Source organism: Scyliorhinus torazame, chromosome 12 (assembly GCF_047496885.1).
Source record: "Scyliorhinus torazame isolate Kashiwa2021f chromosome 12, sScyTor2.1, whole genome shotgun sequence".
NCBI lineage: Eukaryota > Metazoa > Chordata > Chondrichthyes > Carcharhiniformes > Scyliorhinidae > Scyliorhinus > Scyliorhinus torazame.
The window spans coordinates 100885423-100911411 of NC_092718.1; the positions used below are offsets into that span (position 1 = coordinate 100885423).

Here is a 25989-nt window from a genome sequence, read left to right on the forward strand (position 1 = left end):
GAATACAGCACTGTCAGAGAGTCAGTACTGAGGGAGTGCTGCATGTCAGAGGCTCAGTACTGAGGGAGTGCTGCACTGTCAGAGTCAGTGCAGAGGGAATGCAGCACTGTCAGAGGGTCGGTACTGAGGGAGTCCTGCACTGTCAGAGGGTCAATACAGAGGGAGTGCAGCACTGTCAGAGGGTCAGTACTGAGGTAGCGCTGCACTGTCAGAGGGTCAGTACTGAGGGAGTGCTGCACTGTCAGAGGGTCAGTACTGAGGGAGCGCTGCACTGTCAGAGGGTCAGTACTGAGGGAGTGCAGCACTGTCAGAGGGTTAGTACTGAGGGAGTGCTACACTGTCAGAGGGTCAGTACTGAGGGAATGCAGCACTGTCAGAGAGTCAGTACTGAGGGAGTGCTGCATGTCAGAGGCTCAGTACTGAGGGAGTGCTGCACTGTCAGAGTCAGTGCAGAGGGAATGCAGCACTGTCAGAGGGTCGGTACTGAGGGAGTCCTGCACTGTCAGAGGGTCAATACAGAGGGAGTGCAGCACTGTCAGAGGGTCAGTACTGAGGTAGCGCTGCACTGTCAGAGGGTCAGTACTGAGGGAGTGCTGCACTGTCAGAGGGTCAATACTGAGGGAGTGCAGCACTGTCAGAGGGTCAGTACTGAGGGAGTGCAGCACTGTCAGAGGGTTAGTACTGAGGGAGTGCTGCACTGTCAGAAGGTCAGTACTGAGGGAGTGCTGCACTGTCAGAGAGTCAGTACTGAGGGAGTGCTGCACTGTCAGAGGGTTGGTACTGAGGGAGTGCTGCACTGTCAGAGTCAGTGCAGAGGGAATGCTGCACAGTCAGAGTCATTCCTGATGGAGTGCTGCACTGTCAGAGAGTCAGTACTGAGGGAGTGCTGCACTGTCAGAAGGTCAGTACTGAGGGAGTGCTGCACTGTCAGAGAGTCAGTACTGAGGGAGTGCAGCACTGTCAGAGAGTCAGTACTGATGGAGCGCTGCACTGTCGGAGAGGCATTACTGAGGGAGCGCTGCCCTGTGATAGGGTCAGTACTGAGGGAGCGCTGCACTGTCAGAGAGTCAGTACTGAGGGAATGCTGCACTGTCAGAGTCAGTGCAGAGGGAATGCTGCACAGTCAGAGTCATTCCTGATGGATGGCTGCACTGTCAGAGAGTCATTACTGAGGGAGCGCTGCACTGTCAGAGTCAGTACACTGATGGAGTGCTGCACTGTCAAAGGGTCAGTACTGAGGGAATGCAGCACTGTCAGAGAGTCAGTACTGAGGGAGTGCTGCACTGTCAGAGGGTCAGTACTGAGGGAGTGCTGCACTGTCAGAGGGTTGGTACTGAAGGACTGCAGCACTGTCAGAGGGTCAGTACTGAGGGAGTGCTGCACTGTCAGAGAGTCAGTACTGAGGGAGTGCTGCACTGTCAGAGGGTCAGTACTGAAGGACTGCAGCACTGTCAGAGGGTCAGTACTGAGGGAGTGCTGCACTGTCAGAAGGTCAGTACTGAGGGACTGCGGCACTGCCAGAGTCAGTGCAGAGGGAGTGCTGCACTGTCAAGAGGGTTGGTACTGAAGGAGTGCTGCACTGTCAGAGAGTCAGTGCAGAGGGAGTGCTGCACTGTCAGAGAGTCATTACTGACGGAGCACTGCACTGTCAGAGGGTCAGTACTGATGGAGTGCAGCACTGTCAGAGGCTCAGTACTGAGGAAGTGCTGCACTGTCAGAGGCTCAGTACTCAGGGAGTGCTGCACTGTCAGAGGGTCAGTACTGAGGGAGCGCTGCACTGTCAAGTCAGTGAAGAGGAATGCTGCACTGTCAGGGTCAGTACTGAGGGAGTGCTGCACTGTCAGAGGGTCAGTACTGAGGGAGCGCTGCACTGTCAGTGGGTCAGTACTGAGGGAGTGCTGCACTGTCAGAGGGTCATACTGAGGGAGTGATTCACTGTCAGAGGGTCAGGACTGAGGGAGCGCTGCACTGTCAGAGGGTCTTTACTGAGGGGCTGCTGCACTGTCAGAGGGTCAGTACTGAGGGAGTGCAGCACTGTCAGAGGGTCAGTACTGAGGGAGTGCAGCACTGTCAGAGTCAGTGCAGAGGGAATGCTGCACAGTCAGAGTCATTCCTGATGGAGTGCTGCACTGTCAGAGAGTCAGTACTGATGGTGCGCTGCACTGTCGGAGAGGCATTACTGAGGGAGCGCTGCACTGTCAGAGTCAGTGCAGAGGGAGTGCTGCACTGTCAGAGAGTCATGACTGAGGGAGCACTGCCCTGTCAGAGGGTCAGTACTGATGGAGTGCAGCACTGTCAGAGGCTCAGTACTGAGGGAGTGCTGCCCTGTGATAGGGTCAGTACTGAGGGAGTGCTGCACTGTCAGAGAGGCATTACTGAGGGAGCGCTGCACTGTCAGAGAGTCAGTACTGAGGGAGTGCTGGACTGTCAGAGGGTCAATACTGAGGGAGCGGTGCACTGTCAGAGGGTCTTTACTGAGGGAGTGCTGCACTGTCAGAGGGTCATACTGAGGGAGTGATTCACTGTCAGAGGGTCAGTACTGAGGGAGTGCAGCACTACCAGGGTCAGTACTGAGGGAGTGCAGCACTGTCAGAGGGTCGGTACTGACGGAGTGCGGCACTGCCAGAGTCAGTGCAGAGGGAGTGCTGCACTGTCAGAGGGTTGGTACAGAGGAATCGCTGCTCTGTCAGAGGCTCAGTACTGAGGGAGTGCTGCACTGTCAGAGAGGCATTTCTGAGGGAGCGCTGCACTGTCAGAGTCAGTGCAGAGGGAATGCTGCACAGTCAGAGTCATTCCTGATGGATGGCTGCACTGTCAGAGAGTCAGTACTGACGGAGCGCTGCACTGTCAGAGTCAGTACACTGATGGAGTGCTGCACTGTCAAAGGGTCAGTACTGAGGGAATGCAGCACTGTCAGAGAGTCAGTACTGATGGAGTACTGCACTGTCAGAGGGTCAGTACTGAGGGAGTGTTGCACTGTCAGAGTCAGTGCAAAGGAATGCTGCACTGTCAGAGGGTCAGTACTGAGGGAGTGCTGCACTGTCAGAGGGTCAATACTGCGGGAGTGCTGCACTGTCAGAGGGTCAGTACTGAGGGAGTGCAGCACTGTCAGTGGGTTGGTACTGAAGGACTGCAGCACTGTCAGAGGGTCAGTACTGAGGGAGTGCTGCACTGTCAGAAGGTCAGTACTGAGGGAGTGCGGCACTGCCAGAGTCAGTGCTGAGGGAGTGCTGCACTGTCAGAGGGTCAGTACTGAGGGAGCGCTGCACTGTCAGAGGCTCAGTACTGAGGGAGCGCTGCACTGTCAGAGGGTTGGTACTGAGGGAGCGCTGCACTGTCAGAGGGTCAGTACTGAGGGAGTGCGGCACTGCCAGAGTCAGTGCTGAGGGAGTGCTGCACTGTCAGAGGGTCAGTACTGAGGGAGTGCTGCACTGTCAGAGGGTCAGTACTGAGGGAGTGCTGCACTGTCAGAGGGTCAGTACTGAGGGAGTGCTGCACTGTCAGAGAGTCAGTACTGAGGGAGTGCTGCACTGTTAGAGGGTCAGTACTGAAGGACTGCAGCACTGTCAGAGGGTCAGTACTGAGGGAGTGCTGCACTGTCAGAAGGTCAGTACTGAGGGAGTGCGGCACTGCCAGAGTCAGTGCTGAGGGAGTGCTGCACTGTCAGAGGGTCAGTACTGAGGGAGCGCTGCACTGTCAGAGGCTCAGTACTGAGGGAGCGCTGCACTGTCAGAGGGTTGGTACTGAGGGAGTGCTGCAGTGTTAGAGGGTTGGTACTGAGGGAGTGCTGCAGTGTTAGAGGGTCAGTACTGAGAGAGTGCTGCACTGTCAGAGTGTCAGTACTGAGGGAATGCAGCACTGTCAGACAGTCAGTACTGAGGTAGCGCTGCAGTGTTAGAGGGTCAGTACTGAGAGAGTGCTGCACTGTCAGAGTGTCAGTACTGAGGGAATGCAGCACTGTCAGACAGTCAGTACTGAGGGAGAGATGCAGTGTTAGAGGGTCAGTACTGAGGGAGTGCTGCACTGTCTGAGGGTCAGTACTGAGGGAGTGCAGCACTGTCAGACAGTCAGTACTGAGGGAGTGCTGCACTGTCAGACAGTCAGTACTGGGGGAGTGCTGCAGTGTTAGAGGGTCAGTACTGAGGGAGTTCTGCACTGTCAGAGGGTCAGTACTGAGGGAGTGCTGTATTGTCAGAGGGTCAGTACTGTGGGAGTGCTGCACTGTCAGAGGGTCAGTACTGAGGGGGGGCTGCACTGTCAGAGGGTCAGTACAGAGGGAGTGCTGCATTGTCAGAGTCAGTGCAGAGGGAGTGCTGCACTGTCAGAGGCTCAGTGCTGAGGGAGTGCTGCACTGTCAGAGGGTCAGTACTGAGGGAGTGCAGCACTGCCAGGGTCAGTACTGAGGGAGTGCAGCACTGTCAGAGGGTTGGTACTGAAGGAGTGCTGCACTGTCAAAGAGTCAGTACTGATGGAGCGCTGCACTGTCAGAGGGTCTGTACTGAGGGAGTGCTGCACTGTCAGAGGGTCAGTACTGAGGGAGTGCAGCACTGTCAGAGGGTTGGTACTGAAGGAGTGCTGCACTGTCAAAGAGTCAGTACTGAGGGAGTGCTGCTCTGTCAGAGGGTCTTTACTGAGGGAGTGCTGCACTGTCAGAGGGTCAGTACTGAGGGAGTGCTGCACTGTCAGAGTCAGTGCAGAGGGAGTGCTGCACTGTCAGAGGCTCAGTGCTGAGGGAGTGCTGCACTGTCAGAGGGTCAGTACTGAGGGAGTGCAGCACTGCCAGGGTCAGTACTGATGGAGCGCTGCACTGTCAGAGAGTCATTCCTGATGGAGTGCTGCACTGTCAGAGAGTCATTACTGAGGGAGTGCTGCACTGTCAGAGGGTCAGTACTGAGGGAGTGCTGCACTGTCAGAGGGTCAGTACTGAGGGAGTGCAGCACTGTCAGAGGGTCAGTACTGAGGGAGTGCGGCACTGTCAAAGGGTCAGTACTTAGGGAGTGCGGCACTGCCAGGGTCAGTACTGAGGGAGTGCTGCACTGTCAGAGATTCAGTACTGAGGGAGTGTGGCACTGTCAGAGAGTCATTACTGAGGGAGTGCAGCACTGTCAGAGGGTCAGTACTGAGGGAGTGCTGCACTGTCAGAGGGTCAGTACTGAGGGAGTGCTGCACTGTCAGAGGGTCAGTACTGAGGGAGTGCTGCACTGTCAGAGGGTCAGTACTGAGGGAGTGCTGCACTGTCAGAAGGTCAGTACTGAGGGAGTGCTGCACTGTCAGAGGGTCAGTACTGAGGGAGTGCTGCACTGTCAGAGGGTCAGTACTGAGGGAGTGCTGCACTGTCAGATGGTCAGTACTGAAGGAGTGCTGCACTGTCAGAGGGTCAGTACTGAGGGAGTGCTGCACTGTCAGAAGGTCAGTACTGAGGGAGTGCTGCACTGTCAGAGGGTCAGTACTGAGGGAGTGCTGCACTGTCAGAAGGTCAGTACTGAGGGAGCGCGGCACTGTCAGAGGGTTGGTACTGAAGGAGTGCTGCACTGTCAGAGGGTCAGTACTGAGGGAGTGCTGCACTGTCAGAGAGTCTGTACTGAGGGAGTGCTGCACTGTCAGAGAGTCAGTACTGATGGAGTGCTGCACTGTCAGAGAGTCAGTACTGATGGAGCGCTGCACTGTCAGAGTCATGACTGAGGGAGCGCTGCACTGTCAGAGAGTCAGTACTGATGGAGCGCTGCACTGTCAGAGAGTCTGTACTGAGGGAGTGCTGCACTGTCAGAGAGTCAGTACTGATGGAGCGCTGCACTGTCAGAGAGTCAGTACTGAGGGAGCGCTGCACTGTCAGAGTCATGACTGAGGGAGCGCTGCACTGACAGAGGATCAATACTGAGGGAGTGCTGCACTGTCAGAGGGTCAGTACAGAGGGAGTGCTGCATTGTCAGAGGGTCAGTACTGAGGGAGTGCTGCATTGTCAGAGGGTCAGTACTGAGGGAGTGCTGCAGTGTTAGAGGGTTGGTACTGAGGGAGTGCAGCACTGTCAGAGGGTCAGTACTGAGGGAGCGCTGCACTGTCAGAGTCAGTGCAGAGGAATGCTGCACTGTCAGAGGGTCAGTACTGAGGGAGTGCTGCACTGTCAGAGGGTCAGTACTGAGGGAGCGCTGCACTGTCAGAGGGTCTTTACTGAGGGAGTGCTGCACTGTCAGAGGGTCAGTACTGAGGGAGTGCTGCACTGTCAGAGGGTCATACTGAGGGAGTGATTCACTGTCAGAGGGTCTTTACTGAGGGGCTGCTGCACTGTCAGAGGGTCTTTACTGAGGGAGTGCTGCACTGTCAGAGGGTCAGTACTGAGGGAGTGCTGCACTGTCAGAGTCAGTGCAGAGGGAGTGCTGCACTGTCAGAGGCTCAGTGCTGAGGGAGTGCTGCACTGTCAGAGGGTCAGTACTGAGGGAGTGCAGCACTGCCAGGGTCAGTACTGAGGGAGTGCAGCACTGTCAGAGGGTTGGTACTGAAGGAGTGCTGCACTGTCAGAGAGTCAGTACTGAGGGAGTGCAGCACTGTCAGAGAGTCATTACTGAGGGAGTGCTGCACTGTCAGAGGGTTCTACTGATGGAGTGCTGCACTGTCAGAGGGTTGGTACTGAGGGAGTGCTGCACTGTCAGAGAGTCATTACTGAGGGAGTGCAGCACTGTCAGAGGGTCAGAACTGAGGGAGTGCTGCACTGTCAGAGGGTCAGTACAGAGGGAGTGCAGCACTGTCAGAGGGTTCTACTGATGGAGTGCTGCACTGTCAGAGGGTTGGTACTGAGGGAGTGCTGCACTGTCGGAGTCAGCGCAGAGGGAGTGCACCACTGTCAGAGAGTCATTCCTGATGGAGTGCTGCACTGTCAGAGAGTCATTACTGAGGGAGTGCTGCACTGTCAGAGGGTCAGTACTGAGGGAGTGCTGCACTGTCAGAGGGTCAGTACTGAGGGAATGCAGCACTGTCAGAGGGTCAGTACTGAGGGACTGCGGCACTGTCAGAGGGTCAGTACTTAGGGAGTGCGGCACTGCCAGGGTCAGTACTGAGGGAGTGCTGCGCTGTCAGAGAGTCAGTACTGAGGGAGTGCGGCACTGTCAGAGAGTTATTACTGAGGGAGTGCAGCACTGTCAGAGGGTCAGTACTGAGGGAGTGCTGCACTGTCAGAGGGTCAGTACTGAGGGAGTGCTGCACTGTCAGAGGGTCAGTACTGAGGGAGTGCTGCACTGTCAGAAGGTCAGTACTGAGGGAGTGCGGCACTGTCAGAGTCAGTGCAGAGGGAGTGCTGCACTGTAAGAGGGTTGGTACTGAAGGAGTGCTGCACTGTCAGAGAGTCAGTACTGAGGGAGTGCTGCACTGTCAGAGAGGCATTACTGAGGGAGCGCTGCACTGTCAGAGTCAGTGCAGAGGGAGTGCTGCACTGTCAGAGAGTCATGACTGAGGGAGCACTGCACTGTCAGAGGGTCAGTACTGAGGGAATGCAGCACTGTCAAAGGGTCAGTACTGAGGGAGTGCTGCACTGTCAGAGGGTCAGTACTGAGGGATTGCTGCACTGTCAGAGGGTTGGTACAGAAGGAGTGCTGCACTGTAAGAGGGTTGGTACTGAAGGAGTGCTGCACTGTCCGAGGGTCAGTACTGAGTGAGCGCTGCACTGTCAGAGGGTCAGTACAGAGGGAGCGCTGCTCTGTCAGAGAGTCAGTACTGAGGGAGTGCAGCACTGTCAGAGGGTCAGTACAGAGGGAGTGCTGCACTGTCAGAGGATCAGTACTGAGGGATTGCAGCACTGTCAGAGGGTCAGTACTGAGGGAGTGCTGCACTGTCAGAAGGTCAGTACTGAGGGAGTGCGGCACTGTCAGAGGGTTGGTACTGAGGAAGAGCTGCTCTGTCAGAGGGTCAGTACTGAGGGAGTGCTGCACTGTCTGAGGGTCAGTTATGAGGGAGAGTGCTGCACTGTCAGAGGGTCAGTACTGAGGGAGTGCACCACTGTCAGAGGGTCAGTACTGAGGGAGAGCTGCACTGTCAGAGGGTCAGTACTGAGGGAGTGCTGCACTGTCGTGAGGGTCAGTTATGAGGGAGAGTGCTGCACTGTCAGTGGGTCAGTACTGAGGGAGCGCTGCACTGTCAGAGGCTCAGTACTGACGGAGTGCTGCATTGTCAGAGGGTTGGTACTGAGGGAGAGCTGCGCTGTCAGAGGGTCAGTACTGAGGGAGTGCTGCACTGTCAGAGGGTCAGTACTGAGGGAGCGCTGCACCGTCAGAGGCTCAGTACTGTGGGAGTACTGCACTGTCAGAGGGTCAGTACTGAGGGAGTGCTGCACTGTCAGAGGGTCAGTACTGAGGGAGCGCTGCACTGTCAGAGGGTCTTTACTGAGGGAGTGCTGCACTGTCAGAGGGTCAGTACTGAGGGAGCGCTGCACTGTCAGAGGGTCAGTACTGAGGGACTGCTGCACCGTCAGAGGGGCAGTACTGAGGGAGTGCTGCACTGTCAGAGAGACAGTACTGATGGAGTGCTGCACTGTCAGAGGGTCAGTACTGAGGGAGTGCTGCGCTGTCAGAGGGTCATACTGAGGGAGTGATTCACTGTCAGAGGGTCAGTGCTGAGGGAGCGCTGCACTGTCAGAGGGTCTTTACTGAGGGAGTGCTGCACTGTCAGAGGGTCAGTACTGAGGGAGCGCTGCACTGTTAGAGGGTCAGCACTGAGGGAGTGCTGCACTGTCAGACAGTCAGTACTGATGGCGTGCAGCACTGTCAGAGGGTGCTGCACTGTCAGAGGGTCAGTACTGAGGGACTGCTGCACTGTCAGAGGCTCAGTACTGAGTGAGTGCTGCACTGTCAGAGCGTCAGCACTGAGGGTGTGCTGCACTGTCAGAGGGTTGGTACTGAGGGAGAGCTGCACTGTCGTGATGGTCAGTTATGAGGGAGAGTGCTGCACTGTCAGAGGTCAGTACTGAGGGAGTGCTGCACTGTCAGAGGGTCAGCACTGAGGGTGTGCTGCACTGTCAGAGGGTTGGTACTGAGGGAGAGCTGCACTGTCGTGATGGTCAGTTATGAGGGAGAGTGCTGCACTGTCAGAGGTCATTACTGAGGGAGTGCTGCATTGTCAGAGGGTTGGTACTGAGGGAGTGCTGCACTGTCGTGAGGGTCAGTTATGAGGGAGAGTGCTGCACTGTCAGAGGGTCAGTACTGAGGGAGCGCTGCACTGTCAGTGGGTCAGTACTGAGGGAGCGCTGCATTGTCAGAGGGTCAGTACTGAGGGAGTGCTGCACTGTCAGAGGCTCAGTACAGAGGGAGTGCTGCACTGTCAGAGGATCAGTACTGAGGGAGTGCAGCACTGTCAGAGGGTGCTGCACTGTCAGAGGGTCAGTACTGAGGGACTGCTGCACTGTCAGAGGCTCAGTACTGAGTGAGTGCTGCACTGTCAGAGGGTCAGCACTGAGGGTGTGCTGCATTGTCAGAGGGTTGGTACTGAGGGAGAGCTGCACTGTCAGAGGGTCTTCACTGAGGGAGCGCTGCATGTCAGAGGCTCAGTCCTGAGGGAGTGCAGCACTGTCAGAGGGTCAGTACTGAGGGAGCGCTGCACTGTCAGAGGGTCAGTACTGAGGGAGTGCTGCACTGTCAGAGGGTCAGTACTGAGGGTGTGCTGCATTGTCAGAGGGTCAGTACTGAGGGAGTGCTGCACTGTCAGAGGGTCATTACTGAGGGAGCGCTGCACTGTCAGAGGGTCAGTACTGAGGGAGTGCAGCACTGTCAGAGGGTCAGTACTGAGGGAGAGCTGCACTGTCAGAGGGTCATTACTGAGGGAGCGCTGCATGCCAGAGGCTCAGTCCTGAGGGAGTGCAGCACTGTCAGAGGGTCAGTACTGAGGGAGTGCTGCACTGTCAGAGTCAGTGCAGAGGGAGTGCTGCACTGTCAGAAGGTCAGTACTGAGGGAGTGCAGCACTGTCAGAGGGTCAGTACTGAGGGAGAGCTGCATTGTCAGAGGGTCATTACTGAGGGAGCGCTGCATGCCAGAGGCTCAGTCCTGAGGGAGTGCAGCACTGTCAGAGGGTCAGTACTGAGGGAGTGCTGCACTGTCAGAGTCAGTGCAGAGGGAGTGCTGCACTGTCAGAGGGTCAGTACTGAGGGAGTGCAGCACTGTCAGAGGGTCAGTACTGAGGGAGCGTTGCACTGTCAGAGGGTCAGTACTGAGGGAGTGCTGCATTGTCAGAGGGTTGGTACTGAGGGAGAGATGCACTGTCAGAGGGTCAGTACTGAGGGAGCGCTGCACCGTCAGAGGCTCAGTACTGTGGGAGTACTGCACTGTCAGAGGGTCAGTACTGAGGGAGTGCTGCACTGTCAGAGGGTCAGTACTGAGGGAGCGCTGCACTGTCAGAGGGTCTTTACTGAGGGAGTGCTGCACTGTCAGAGGGTCAGTACTGAGGGAGCGCTGCACTGTCAGAGGGTCAGTACTGAGGGACTGCTGCACCGTCAGAGGGGCAGTACTGAGGGAGTGCTGCACTGTCAGAGAGACAGTACTGATGGAGTGCTGCACTGTCAGAGGGTCAGTACTGAGGGAGTGCTGCGCTGTCAGAGGGTCATACTGAGGGAGTGATTCACTGTCAGAGGGTCAGTGCTGAGGGAGCGCTGCACTGTCAGAGGGTCTTTACTGAGGGAGTGCTGCACTGTCAGAGGGTCAGTACTGAGGGAGCGCTGCACTGTTAGAGGGTCAGCACTGAGGGAGTGCTGCACTGTCAGACAGTCAGTACTGATGGCGTGCAGCACTGTCAGAGGGTGCTGCACTGTCAGAGGGTCAGTACTGAGGGACTGCTGCACTGTCAGAGCGTCAGCACTGAGGGTGTGCTGCACTGTCAGAGGGTTGGTACTGAGGGAGAGCTGCACTGTCGTGATGGTCAGTTATGAGGGAGAGTGCTGCACTGTCAGAGGTCAGTACTGAGGGAGTGCTGCACTGTCAGAGGGTCAGCACTGAGGGTGTGCTGCACTGTCAGAGGGTTGGTACTGAGGGAGAGCTGCACTGTCGTGATGGTCAGTTATGAGGGAGAGTGCTGCACTGTCAGAGGTCATTACTGAGGGAGTGCTGCATTGTCAGAGGGTTGGTACTGAGGGAGTGCTGCACTGTCGTGAGGGTCAGTTATGAGGGAGAGTGCTGCACTGTCAGAGGGTCAGTACTGAGGGAGTGCTGCACTGTCAGAGGGTCAGTACTGAGGGAGCGCTGCACTGTCAGAGGGTCTTTACTGAGGGAGTGCTGCACTGTCAGAGGGTCAGTACTGAGGGAGCGCTGCACTGTCAGAGGGTCAGTACTGAGGGACTGCTGCACCGTCAGAGGGGCAGTACTGAGGGAGTGCTGCACTGTCAGAGAGACAGTACTGATGGAGTGCTGCACTGTCAGAGGGTCAGTACTGAGGGAGTGCTGCGCTGTCAGAGGGTCATACTGAGGGAGTGATTCACTGTCAGAGGGTCAGTGCTGAGGGAGCGCTGCACTGTCAGAGGGTCTTTACTGAGGGAGTGCTGCACTGTCAGAGGGTCAGTACTGAGGGAGCGCTGCACTGTTAGAGGGTCAGCACTGAGGGAGTGCTGCACTGTCAGACAGTCAGTACTGATGGCGTGCAGCACTGTCAGAGGGTGCTGCACTGTCAGAGGGTCAGTACTGAGGGACTGCTGCACTGTCAGAGCGTCAGCACTGAGGGTGTGCTGCACTGTCAGAGGGTTGGTACTGAGGGAGAGCTGCACTGTCGTGATGGTCAGTTATGAGGGAGAGTGCTGCACTGTCAGAGGTCAGTACTGAGGGAGTGCTGCACTGTCAGAGGGTCAGCACTGAGGGTGTGCTGCACTGTCAGAGGGTTGGTACTGAGGGAGAGCTGCACTGTCGTGATGGTCAGTTATGAGGGAGAGTGCTGCACTGTCAGAGGTCATTACTGAGGGAGTGCTGCATTGTCAGAGGGTTGGTACTGAGGGAGTGCTGCACTGTCGTGAGGGTCAGTTATGAGGGAGAGTGCTGCACTGTCAGAGGGTCAGTACTGAGGGAGCGCTGCACTGTCAGTGGGTCAGTACTGAGGGAGCGCTGCATTGTCAGAGGGTCAGTACTGAGGGAGTGCTGCACTGTCAGAGGCTCAGTACAGAGGGAGTGCTGCACTGTCAGAGGATCAGTACTGAGGGAGTGCAGCACTGTCAGAGGGTGCTGCACTGTCAGAGGGTCAGTACTGAGGGACTGCTGCACTGTCAGAGGCTCAGTACTGAGTGAGTGCTGCACTGTCAGAGGGTCAGCACTGAGGGTGTGCTGCATTGTCAGAGGGTTGGTACTGAGGGAGAGCTGCACTGTCAGAGGGTCTTCACTGAGGGAGCGCTGCATGTCAGAGGCTCAGTCCTGAGGGAGTGCAGCACTGTCAGAGGGTCAGTACTGAGGGAGCGCTGCACTGTCAGAGGGTCAGTACTGAGGGAGTGCTGCACTGTCAGAGGGTCAGTACTGAGGGTGTGCTGCATTGTCAGAGGGTCAGTACTGAGGGAGTGCTGCACTGTCAGAGGGTCATTACTGAGGGAGCGCTGCACTGTCAGAGGGTCAGTACTGAGGGAGTGCTGCACTGTCAGAGGGTCAGTACTGAGGGTGTGCTGCACTGTCAGAGGGTCAGCACTGAGGGTGTGCTGCATTGTCAGAGGGTTGGTACTGAGGGAGAGCTGCACTGTCAGAGGGTCTTCACTGAGGGAGCGCTGCATGTCAGAGGCTCAGTCCTGAGGGAGTGCAGCACTGTCAGAGGGTCAGTACTGAGGGAGCGCTGCACTGTCAGAGGGTCAGTACTGAGGGAGTGCTGCACTGTCAGAGGGTCAGTACTGAGGGTGTGCTGCATTGTCAGAGGGTCAGTACTGAGGGAGTGCTGCACTGTCAGAGGGTCATTACTGAGGGAGCGCTGCACTGTCAGAGGGTCAGTACTGAGGGAGTGCAGCACTGTCAGAGGGTCAGTACTGAGGGAGAGCTGCACTGTCAGAGGGTCATTACTGAGGGAGCGCTGCATGCCAGAGGCTCAGTCCTGAGGGAGTGCAGCACTGTCAGAGGGTCAGTACTGAGGGAGTGCTGCACTGTCAGAGTCAGTGCAGAGGGAGTGCTGCACTGTCAGAAGGTCAGTACTGAGGGAGTGCAGCACTGTCAGAGGGTCAGTACTGAGGGAGAGCTGCATTGTCAGAGGGTCATTACTGAGGGAGCGCTGCATGCCAGAGGCTCAGTCCTGAGGGAGTGCAGCACTGTCAGAGGGTCAGTACTGAGGGAGTGCTGCACTGTCAGAGTCAGTGCAGAGGGAGTGCTGCACTGTCAGAGGGTCAGTACTGAGGGAGTGCAGCACTGTCAGAGGGTCAGTACTGAGGGAGCGTTGCACTGTCAGAGGGTCAGTACTGAGGGAGTGCTGCATTGTCAGAGGGTTGGTACTGAGGGAGAGATGCACTGTCAGAGGGTCAGTACTGAGGGAGCGCTGCACCGTCAGAGGCTCAGTACTGTGGGAGTACTGCACTGTCAGAGGGTCAGTACTGAGGGAGTGCTGCACTGTCAGAGGGTCAGTACTGAGGGAGCGCTGCACTGTCAGAGGGTCTTTACTGAGGGAGTGCTGCACTGTCAGAGGGTCAGTACTGAGGGAGCGCTGCACTGTCAGAGGGTCAGTACTGAGGGACTGCTGCACCGTCAGAGGGGCAGTACTGAGGGAGTGCTGCACTGTCAGAGAGACAGTACTGATGGAGTGCTGCACTGTCAGAGGGTCAGTACTGAGGGAGTGCTGCGCTGTCAGAGGGTCATACTGAGGGAGTGATTCACTGTCAGAGGGTCAGTGCTGAGGGAGCGCTGCACTGTCAGAGGGTCTTTACTGAGGGAGTGCTGCACTGTCAGAGGGTCAGTACTGAGGGAGCGCTGCACTGTTAGAGGGTCAGCACTGAGGGAGTGCTGCACTGTCAGACAGTCAGTACTGATGGCGTGCAGCACTGTCAGAGGGTGCTGCACTGTCAGAGGGTCAGTACTGAGGGACTGCTGCACTGTCAGAGGCTCAGTACTGAGTGAGTGCTGCACTGTCAGAGCGTCAGCACTGAGGGTGTGCTGCACTGTCAGAGGGTTGGTACTGAGGGAGAGCTGCACTGTCGTGATGGTCAGTTATGAGGGAGAGTGCTGCACTGTCAGAGGTCAGTACTGAGGGAGTGCTGCACTGTCAGAGGGTCAGCACTGAGGGTGTGCTGCACTGTCAGAGGGTTGGTACTGAGGGAGAGCTGCACTGTCGTGATGGTCAGTTATGAGGGAGAGTGCTGCACTGTCAGAGGTCATTACTGAGGGAGTGCTGCATTGTCAGAGGGTTGGTACTGAGGGAGTGCTGCACTGTCGTGAGGGTCAGTTATGAGGGAGAGTGCTGCACTGTCAGAGGGTCAGTACTGAGGGAGCGCTGCACTGTCAGTGGGTCAGTACTGAGGGAGCGCTGCATTGTCAGAGGGTCAGTACTGAGGGAGTGCTGCACTGTCAGAGGCTCAGTACAGAGGGAGTGCTGCACTGTCAGAGGATCAGTACTGAGGGAGTGCAGCACTGTCAGAGGCTCAGTACTGAGTGAGTGCTGCACTGTCAGAGGGTCAGCACTGAGGGTGTGCTGCATTGTCAGAGGGTTGGTACTGAGGGAGAGCTGCACTGTCAGAGGGTCTTCACTGAGGGAGCGCTGCATGTCAGAGGCTCAGTCCTGAGGGAGTGCAGCACTGTCAGAGGGTCAGTACTGAGGGAGCGCTGCACTGTCAGAGGGTCAGTACTGAGGGAGTGCTGCACTGTCAGAGGGTCAGTACTGAGGGTGTGCTGCATTGTCAGAGGGTCAGTACTGAGGGAGTGCTGCACTGTCAGAGGGTCATTACTGAGGGAGCGCTGCACTGTCAGAGGGTCAGTACTGAGGGAGTGCAGCACTGTCAGAGGGTCAGTACTGAGGGAGAGCTGCACTGTCAGAGGGTCATTACTGAGGGAGCGCTGCATGCCAGAGGCTCAGTCCTGAGGGAGTGCAGCACTGTCAGAGGGTCAGTACTGAGGGAGTGCTGCACTGTCAGAGTCAGTGCAGAGGGAGTGCTGCACTGTCAGAAGGTCAGTACTGAGGGAGTGCAGCACTGTCAGAGGGCAAGTACTGAGGGAGAGCTGTATTGTCAGAGGGTCATTACTGAGGGAGCGCTGCATGCCAGAGGCTCAGTCCTGAGGGAGTGCAGCACTGTCAGAGGGTCAGTACTGAGGGAGTGCTGCACTGTCAGAGTCAGTGCAGAGGGAGTGCTGCACTGTCAGAGGGTCAGTACTGAGGGAGTGCAGCACTGTCAGAGGGTCAGTACTGAGGGAGCGTTGCACTGTCAGAGGGTCAGTACTGAGGGAGTGCTGCATTGTCAGAGGGTTGGTACTGAGGGAGAGATGCACTGTCAGAGGGTCTTTACTGAGGGAGTGCTGCACTGTCAGAGGGTCAGTACTGAGGGAGCGCTGCACTGTCAGAGGGACCTTGTTGGAATTCCACACTGTCGGAGATGCCATGTTTTAGATGAAATGTTCACAGGACAGATGGGGCCTTGGTGTAAGAGGTTGTATAAGATGTCAAAGGCACTGTTGGTAGTTTCAGAGAGTGATCTCTGCTGTCTTGGGGCCAGTGTGTATGCTCATCCCAAATTGCCAAGAAACTGATTTCCTGATTGATGAACCGCTCCGAACAGACCAGGGGAGTGTCGTTAAAAGAACTAAATTGACTGGAGTTGAGGTACTTGAAGGACGAGGGAGGTGAAGAACGGGCTCATTGGCCAGGCAGGTTGGAGAAGGGGGCTACAGTCAGAGGTGAGCTGACAGCCATGTTTTTAATTCCTTCATTGCAGAACGGCAAAGCGAGCCAGGAGACGGAACTGCCGTGGAAGCAGATCTCGCCAGGGATCACACACCCGAGACCTCCGCTGCCTCCAGAGCCCCTGACTGACTCCCTGACACCTCCCTACAATGGTTTTGGGGAGTCCCTCAGTGTTCAGGCACCTGGCAGGAAACGCACACAGTGCCATTAAAGGCAGGAGCAGGGGGAGATGTGAATGGTGAGAGCACATGGCAACATACATCAGACACGAAGATCTCCTCCCCTTTCCTCTGCATCAAATTGAGAGCAGCATCATGTAGAGAGGGCTTTACTCTATATCAAACCCTGTGCTGTGCCTGTCCTGGGAGTGTTTGATGGGGATAGTGTAGCGGGAACTTTACTCTGTATCTAACCCTGTGCTGTCCCTGTCCTGGGAGTGTTTAATGGGGACAGTGTAGAGGGAGCTTTACTCTGTATCAAACCCTGTGCTGTGCCTGTCCTGGGAGTGTTTGATGGGGACAGTTTAGCGGGAACTTTACACTGTATCTAACCCTGTGCTGTCCCTGTCCTGGGAGTGTTTAATGGGGACAGTGTAGAGGGAGCTTTACTCTGTATCAAACCCTGTGCCGTGCCTGTCCTGGGAGTGTTTGATGGGGACAGTGTAGCGGGAGCTTAACTCTGTATCTAACCTTGTGCTGTACCTGTCCTGGGAGTGTTTGATGGGGACAGTGTAGCGGGAGCTTGACTCTGTATCTAACCTTGTGCTGTACCTGTCCTGGGAGTGATTGATGGGGACAATGTGGAGGGAACTTTCCTCTGTATGTAACCCCGTGCTGTCCCTGTCCTGGGAGTGTTTGATGGGGACAGTGTGGAGGGAACTTTACTCTGTATCTAACCCCGTGCTGTATCTGTCCTGGGAGTGTTTGATGGGGACAGTGTAGATGGAGCTTTACTCTATATCTAACCCCGTAATGTACCTGTCCTGGGAGTGTTTGATGGGGACAGTGTGGAGGGAACTTTACTCTATATTTAACCCCGTGCGGTAACTGTCCTGGGAATGTTGGATGGATCAGTGTAGAGGGAGCTTTACTCTGCATCTAATCCCGTGCTGTCCCTGTCCTGGGGCTGTTTGATGGGGACAGTGTGGAGGGAGCTTTACTCTGTATCTAATCCCGTGCTGTCCCTGTCCTGGGGGTGTTTGATGGGGACAGTGTGGAGGGAACTTTACTCTGTATCTAACCCTGTGCTGTCCCTGTCCTGGGAGTGTTTGATGGGGACGGTGTGGAGGGAACTTTACTCTGTATCTAACCCCGTGCTGTCCCTGTCCTGGGAGTGTTTGATGGGGACAGTGTGGAGGGAACTTTACTCTGTATCTAACCCTGTGCTGTCCCTGTCCTGGGAGTGTTTGATGGGGACTGTGTGGAGGGAGCTTTACTCTGTATCTAACCCCGTGCTGTGCCTGTCCTGGGAGTGTTTGATGGGGACAGTGTAGTGGGAGCTTTACTCTGTATCAAACCCCGTGCTGTATCTGTCCTGGGAGTGTTTGATGGGGACTGTGTAGATGGAGCTTTACTCTATATCTAACACCGTAATGTACCTGTCCTGGGAGTGTTTGATGGGGACAGTGTAGAGGGAACTTTACTCTATATCAAACCCTGTGCTGTGCCTGTCCTGGGAGTGTTTGATGGGGACAGTGTAGCGGGAACTTTACTCTGTATCTAACCCTGTGCTGTCCCTGTCCTGGGAGTGTTTAATGGGGACAGTGTAGAGGGAGCTTTACTCTGTATCAAACCCTGTGCCGTGCCTGTCCTGGGAGTGTTTGATGGGGACAGTGTAGCGGGAGCTTTACTCTGTATCTAACCTTGTGCTGTACCTGTCCTGGGAGTGTTTGATGGGGACAGTGTAGCGGGAGCTTTACTCTGTATCTAACCTTGTGCTGTACCTGTCCTGGGAGTGATTGATGGGGACAGTGTGGAGGGAACTTTACTCTGTATGTAACCCCGTGCTGTCCCTGTCCTGGGAGTGTTTGATGGGGACAGTGTGGAGGGAACTTTACTCTGTATCTAACCCCGTGCTGTATCTGTCCTGGGAGTGTTTGATGGGGACAGTGTAGATGGAGCTTTACTCTATATCTAACCCCGTAATGTACCTGTCCTGGGAGTGTTTGATGGGGACAGTGTGGAGGGAGCTTTACTCTGTATCAAACCCTGTGCCGTGCCTGTCCTGGGAGTGTTTGATGGGGACAGTGTAGCGGGAGCTTTACTCTGTATCTAACCCTGTGCTGTCCCTGTCCTGGGAGTGTTTAATGGGGACAGTGTAGAGCGAGCTTTACTCTATATCAAACCCTGTGCTGTGCCTGTCCTGGGAGTGTTTGATGGGGACAGTGTAGAGGGAACTTTACTCTGTATCTAACCCTGTGCTGTCCCTGTCCTGGGAGTGTTTAATGGGGACAGTGTAGAGGGAGCTTTACTCTGTATCAAACCCTGTGCCGTGCCTGTCCTGGGAGTGTTTGATGGGGACAGTGTAGCGGGAGCTTTACTCTGTATCTAACCCCGTGCTGTATTTGTCCTGGGAGTGTTTGATGAGGACAGTGTAAAAGGGGCTTTACTCTGTATCTAACCCCGTGCTGTATTTGTCCTGGGAGTGTTTGATGAGGACAGTGTAAAAGGGGCTTTACTCTGTATCTAACCCCGTGCTGTACCTGTCCTGGGAGTGTTTGATGGGGACAGTGCAGAGGGAGCTTTACTCTGTATCTAACCCCGTGCTGTACCTGTCCGGGGAGTGTTTGATGGGGACAGTGTGGAGGAAGCTTTACTCTGTATCTAACCCCGTCCTGTTCCTGTCCTGGGAGTGTTTGATGGGTTTGAGTCTGTATCATATCAATGCACTGTCGATCTACTGATTCCCGCATCTGTTTGAATTATAGCGTCATTAATATTTTCCCTCATTCTTCCAACCAAACGGTGCAATTTTGCACTCCTGTATATGACAGTGTTGGGTGGGGGTGATGAGGGGCTTCCACCTTGTCTGTCGAGATCCCTGGGCAGATCCTCTGTTAATATGTTTACTCTTTGACTAAATTCTTAACTCTGTATCAGAGGAATTGTGCCAAAAGTAAATACGTTCTCCCTGATTGAGTTCGGGCCTCGTTTCCTTCCCCAAGGCAACCCACCATCCATGCCTATTTTGTGCAGTGCACAAATGATCCTGCGCATTTTCATGTGGTTCAGGGTGGGTATGGGTTTGGGTGGGTTCCAAGTGATCACGTCCGGGACACATCTCCTCCACCAGCTGTTCATGTTAGCTGCTGGAGCCCTGCTTCACCAGATGCAAAGGGGTCAAAGGTCAGTTCCTCTGGTTTGGGGGGGGGGGGGGGGGAGGGGAGGACAGGCCGGATGCTTGCAGTCCCAGCTAGACCTTTGCTTTTGGGGGTAAGGGAGCAGGAGATGCTGTTGGCCAAATTTGTAACCGCAGGCGTATTATGTCCTGACACTATGGGGGGTTGGTCTGTCATGACCTTTTGGGGGGGGGGGGGGGGGGGGTTTGAGTCAGTGGTGGTCTGTTGTGACCCCAAGGAGCGTGTCAGTGTGTTGAGACCCCAGGAGGCAGGCTCAGTCCGTCATGCCCCTGGGATCGAGCTGTAAAACACACATTAATAAAGGATTGTTTGATTAGCCTCCTGCCTGTCTCTCTCTCTCTGCTCCTCCAAAACTGAAGACTTCACAATGCTGAACAACCCCCTCCACTCGGTCACACAGAAACGAACCCATGTTAACTGACACAGTCAGTGTCACACACACACACAAACTGACACACAGTCACACACAAACTGAGAATCACACAGAGGTACAGAAGCTGACAGGGGCTTCCAGTGGCAACATGTATGCCAGCTCTCAGGGATACTTAAAAAAAAAAATTTAGATTGCCCCTTAATTAGAACAAAATAATTTGGCAATTTAGCGTGGCCTATCCACCTACCCTGCACATCTTTGGGTTGTGGGGGCGAAACCCACGCAGACACGGGGAAACGTGCAAACTCCACACAGACAGTAACCCAGAGCCCGGGTTTGAACCCGGGTCCTCAGCGTGTAGGCAGCAGTGCTAACCACCGCGTGCCGCCCTTTTTATACAAATATTAATCTTTATTGTCACAAGTAGGCTTGCATTAACACTGCAGTGAAGTTACTGTGAAAAGCCCCTAGTCACTGCATTCCAGCGCCTGTTCGGGTACACAGTGAGAGAATTCAGAATGTCCAAATTACCTACCAGCACATCTTTCGGGACTTGTGGGAGGAAATCTACACTATATCATTTTACCGTAATCCATGTACCTATCCAATAGCTGCTTGAAAGTCCCTAATGTTTCCGACTCAACTACTTCCACAGGCAGTGCATTCCATGCCCCCACTACTCTCTGGGTAAAGAATCTACCTCTGATATCCCTCCTATATCTTCCACCTTTCACCTTAAATTTATGTCCCCTTGTAATGGTTTGTTCCACCCGGGGAAAAAGTCTCTGTCTACTCTATCTATTCCCCTGATCATCTTCTAAACCTCTATCAATTCGCCCCTCATCCTTCTCCGTTCTAATGAGAAAAGGTCGAGCACCCTCAACCTTTCCTCGTAAGACCTACTCTCCATTCCAGGTAACATCCTGGTAAATCTTCTTTGCACCTTTTCCAAAGCTTCCACATCCTTCCTAAAATGAGGTGACCAGAACTGTACACAGTACTCCAAATGTGGCCTTACCAAAGTTTTGTACAGCTGCATCATCACCTCACGGCTCTTAAATTCAATCCCTCTGTTAATGAACGCGAGCACACCATAGGCCTTCTTCACAGCTCTATCCACTTGAGTGGCAACTTTCAAAGATGTATGAACATAGACCCCAAGATCTCTCTGCTCCTCCACATTGCCAAGAACTCTACCGTTAACCCTGTATTCCGCATTCATATTTGTCCTTCCAAAATGGACAACCTCACACTTTCCGGGGTTAAACTCCATCTGCCACTCCTCAGCCCAGCTCTGCATCCTATCTATGTCTCTTTGCAGCCGACAACAGCCCTCCTTACTATCCACAACTCCACCAATCTTCGTATCGTCTGCAAATTTACTGACCCACCCTTCAACTCCCTCATCCAAGACATTAATGAAAATCACAAACAGCAGAGGACCCAGAACTGATCCCTGCGGTACGCCACTGGTAACTGGGATCCAGGCTGAATATTTGCTATCCACCACCACTCTCTGACTTCTATCGGTTAGCCAGTTCGTTATCCAACTGGCCAAATTTCCCACTATCCCATGCCTCCTTACTTTCTGTAGAAGCCTACCATGGGGAACCTTATCAAATGCCTTACTAAAATCCATGTACACTACATCCACTGCTTTACCTTCATCCACATGCTTGGTCACCTCCTCAAAGAATTCAATAAGATTTGTAAGGCAAGACCTACCCCTCACAAATCCGTGCTGACTATCCCTAATCAAGCAGTGTCTTTCCAGATGCTCAGAAATCCTATCCTTCAGTACCCTTTCCATTACTTTGCCTACCACCGAAGTAAGACTAACTGGCCTGTAATTCCCAGGGTTATCCCTAGTCCCTTTTTTGAACAGGGGCACGACATTCGCCACTCTCCAATCCCCTGGTATCACCCCTGTTGACAGTGAGGATGAAAAGATCATTGCCAACGGCTCTGCAATTTCATCTCTTGCTTCCCATAGAATCCTTGGATATATCCCGTCAGGCCAGGGGGACTTGTCTATCCTCAAATTTTTCAAAATGCCCAACACATCTTCCTTCCTAACAAGTATTTCCTCGAGCTTACCAATCTGTCTCACACTGTCCTCTCCAACAATATGGCCCCTCTCATTTGTAAATACAGAAGAAAAGTACTCGTTCAAGACCTCTCCAATCTCTTCAGACTCAATACACAATCTCCCGCTACTGTCCTTGATCGGACCTACCCTCGCTCTAGTCATTCTCATATTTCTCACATATGTGTAAAAGGCCTTGGGGTTTTCCTTGATCCTACCCACCAAAGATTGTTCATGCCCTCTCTTAGCTCTCCTAATCCCTTTCTTCAGTTCCCTCCTGGCTATCTTGTATCCCTCCAATGCCCTGTCTGAACCTTGTTTCCTCAGCCTTACATAAGTCTCCTTTTTCCTCTTAACAAGACATTCAACCTCTCTTGTCAACGATGGTTCCCTCACTCGACCATCTCTTCCCTGCCTGACAGGGACATACATATCAAGGACAAGTAGTACCTGTTCCTTGAACAAGTTCCACATTTAACTTGTGTCCTTCCCTGACAGCCTATGTTCCCAACCTATGCACTTCAATTCTTGTCTGACAACATCGTATTTACCCTTCCCCCAATTGTAAACCTTGCCCTGTTGCACGCACCTATCCCTCTCCATTACTAAAGTGAAAGTCACAGAATTGTGGTCACTATCTCCAAAATGCTCCCCCACTAACAAATCTATCACTTGCCCTGGTTCATTACCAAGTACTAAATCCAATATTGCCCCTCCTCTGGTCGGACAATCTACATACTGTGTTAGAAAAGCTTCCTGGACACACTGCACAAACACCACCCCATCCAAACTATTTGATCTAAAGAGTTTCCACTCAATATTTGGGAAGTTAAAGTCACCCATGACTACTAACTACCCTGTGACTTCTGCACCTTTCCAAAATCTGTTTCCCAATCTGTTCGTCCACATCTCTGCTACTATTGGGGGGGCCTATAGAAAACTCCGAACAAGGTGACTGCTCCTTTCCTATTTCTGACTTCAATCCATACTACCTCATTAGGGTGATACTCCTCGAACTGCCTTTCTGCAGCTGTTATACTATCTCTAATTAACAATGTTTCCCCCCTCCCCCACCTCTTTTATCACCCTCCCTAATCTTATTGAAACATCTATAACCAGGGATCTCCAACAACCATTTCTGCCCCTCTTCTATCCAAGTTTCCGTGATGGCCACCACATCGTAGTCCCAAGTACCAATCCATGCCTTAAGTTCACCCACCTTATTCCTGATGCTTCTTGCGTTGAAGTATACACACTTCAACCCATCTCCGTGCCTGCAAGTACTCTCCTTTGTCAGTGTTCCCTTCCCCTCATTACACGCTTTGGCGTCCTGAATATCGGCTACCTTAGTTGCTGGACTACAAATCCGGTTCCCATTCCCCTGCCAAATTAGTTTAAACCCTCCCGAAGAGTACTAGAAAATCTCCCTCCCAGGATATTGGTGCCCCTCTGGTTCAGATGCAACCCGTCCTGCTTGTACAGGTCCCACCTTCCCCAGAATGCGCTCCAATTATCCAAATACCTGAAGCCCTCCCTCCTACACCATTCCTGCAGCCACGTGTTCAACTGCACTCTCTCCCTATTCCTAGCCTCGCTATCACGTGGCACCGGCAACAAACCAGAGATGACAACTCTGTCTGTCCTGGCTTTTAACTTCCAGCCTAACTCCCTAAACTTGTTTATTACCTCCACACCCCTTTTCCTACCTATGTCGTTGGTACCAATGTGCACCACAACTTCTGGCTCCTCCCCCTTAAGGATCCTGAAGACACGATCCGAGACATCCCTGACCCTGGCACCCGGGAGGCAACATACCTTCCGGGAGTCTCGCTTGCGACCACAGAATCTCCTATCTATTCCCCTAACCATTGAATCTCCTACAACTATTGCTTTTCTATTCTCCCCCCTTCCCTTCTGAGCTCCAGAGCCAGACTCAGTGCCAGAGACCTGGCTGCTAGGGCCTTCCCCCAGTAGGTCATCCCTTCCAACAGCATCCAAAACGGTATACTTGTTTTGAAGGGGAATGGCCACGAGGGATCCCTGCACTGTCTGCCTGTTTGTTTTTTTCCCCCTGACTGTAACCCAGCTATTCTTGTCCTGTACCTTGGGTGTGGTTACCTCCCTGTAACTCTTCTCAATCACCCCCTCTGCCTCCCGGATGATCCGAAGTTCATCCAGCTTCAGCTCCAGTTCCCTAACACGGTCTTTGAGGAGCTGAAGTTGGGTGCACTTCCCGCAGGTATAGTCAGCGGGGACACCGGTGGTATCCCTCACCACCCACATCCTACAGGAGGAGCATGCAACTGGCCTAGCCTCCATCCCCTCTTACCTGACAGAATATAGCTGCCCTGTGGACTAACTAGATCTTCGCCCTCTGACTCTGCTCCCAATCAGCTACACTTTCTGTAAACTCCTGGCTTTCTTCTCACTCTTTGCGGAAATGTCGGAAACAAAATGAAAGGAACACCTTACTCCCTCCTCACCCCCTCGGTCACCAAACTCTTACTATAGCACTCAAATGCACCAAATTCAGCACTCTGTGCAAACAAAGTCTGCACTGCAGGGGATCACTTTTATACTGTGAATCTAGCCTCTGAAAACTGGCCTAATCCAATTAACTAATTAACAAGCTCCAGCTGCAAGTGCCTACAAGTAGAAGCTTGTTTAAAGCTGATTGAAAATTCACCTTCTTCTAAACCAAACAGCAACTTTTAAGTTCATTAACTAAATAAAAGAAAGACTAAACTTTAGATAAAAATGAAGCCTTATACTCCCTCGGTCACCAAACTCTTACTATAGCACTCAAAATGCACCAAATTCAGCACTCTGTGCAAACAAACAGGGGAAGGGGGGCCCTACCTCTATGAGCTGGACAGGGCACATCACTTGCTCAGGCTGAAGCCTAAAACAAATGAGCCACCAAGGGCGGTCACAGTCTGCTTCCACAGCTAACACGTGGAAGATAAGTTTTTTGAGTTGGGCGAAGCAGAGACATGGTGGAAATGTGTTGGTTTAGAAAACTCCAAAGTATTTATGGAGTTCACCTGACCTACAGCTGTTTATTGAATTTGACGAGGATGATCAGAAGAGCCTGCCTTTCAGCTGTTATTCAACAGATTTCTTGGAATAAAGCTTGTTTTTTTGATTAAAAGCGCCTAAGCACTTAATTAACATTTGTATAAACACACACAGTAAGAAGTTTTGTCAACTATAACCATAAAGACCCCACACAGCTACAGTAATCTATGTATAACCCTTAATGAATTCCCCCTTAACTGTTCCAATCCCCTTTTCGAAGGTGTGGCCCACACGCGTCACTCTTACTGGTATAAGAAGTGTTATTGATACTGTTCCCCTTTCCAAACAGCAGGTTTGAATTTCTTCCAGAAAGCAATTATCTCTTTTATGTTACCAAGCAGTCTGCAAACAGCTTATAAAATGAAGATAGAGAGACACTTCTTTCAATCTGTGCAGTTCAAATCCAGTCCAAACTCAAAGTGAAAGTAAAAACTCAAGAGCCACAGCCCAGCTCCACCCACGCAATGACATCACTGAAGCCATGTGATAAGACAAAAACATTTGTCAAAGGCTCCCATGACACACTTCCGGTGGCGGTCATGGAGAGAGAGGTTGCTTATTTGGTAGCTCCCGCTCGTGATGGACCTTTTTCCTTGATGTATGGGGGATTTGAGTGGTAAAATTGGAGGCTGGTGAAGAAAAGAGGAATTCCCCACCAGTTTATGGAGTTGTGGACGAGAAGTGGTCTGCAGAGAAGAGATTGTTCGACAAAGAAGGGAGTGGAGTCAGCGGCACAGGAAAGCATGGCGGAGGCTCAGGCACTGGGACTGCCGGCCCAGTGGTCAACGGAGCAGCTGGTGAACTTCATGTTTCAAACAAAGACAGGCAAACATTGATAACAACAGTCCATTTTAGTTCTTCTTCCACTATCGAACCTGCTTCTTTTCATCACATTCGTGACAAAGCATCGGCTATCACATTTTCTCATCCTGCCACATGTATAATTTTGAAATGAAATGGCTGTAATAATAAACTCCATCGAAACAGTCTGGCATTTCTATTCTTGAATCACTCCAAAACCTCAATGGATTATGATCAGTGTACATAATTGTTTCAGACGAATTGCTGGCAACATAAATGTTAAAATGTTTTCAATTGTTGAATACTTCCTCTGTTGATCATCGTTTTTGAAAACTCACCACTATTCTTAGAAGTCCCCCTATACCAAAAAGGGCCGAAATTCTAAATGGAGATCAGGGATTCTCACTCCTTGACTCCGATGCAGGCTTCAGTGGGTGCTATTCAGGTCAAACTATGTTTTCAAGTTATCCCCCGGTATAACCCATACC

General features: G+C 53.1%; 1 protein-coding gene across 1 annotated transcript in view; it reads left to right on the forward strand.

The window, feature by feature from the left end:
• Positions 1–25687, forward strand: part of tmem145 (transmembrane protein 145) — a 220530-nt gene extending 194843 nt beyond the window's left edge. The window contains exons 15-16 of the mRNA XM_072470104.1: positions 15837–16043; positions 24990–25687. Of these exons, the coding sequence (XP_072326205.1) occupies positions 15837–16016 (180 nt within the window). The 3' untranslated portion in view covers positions 16017–16043; positions 24990–25687. The remainder of the gene's footprint in view (positions 1–15836; positions 16044–24989) is intronic.
• The last annotated feature ends 302 nt before the right edge of the window (positions 25688–25989 follow it).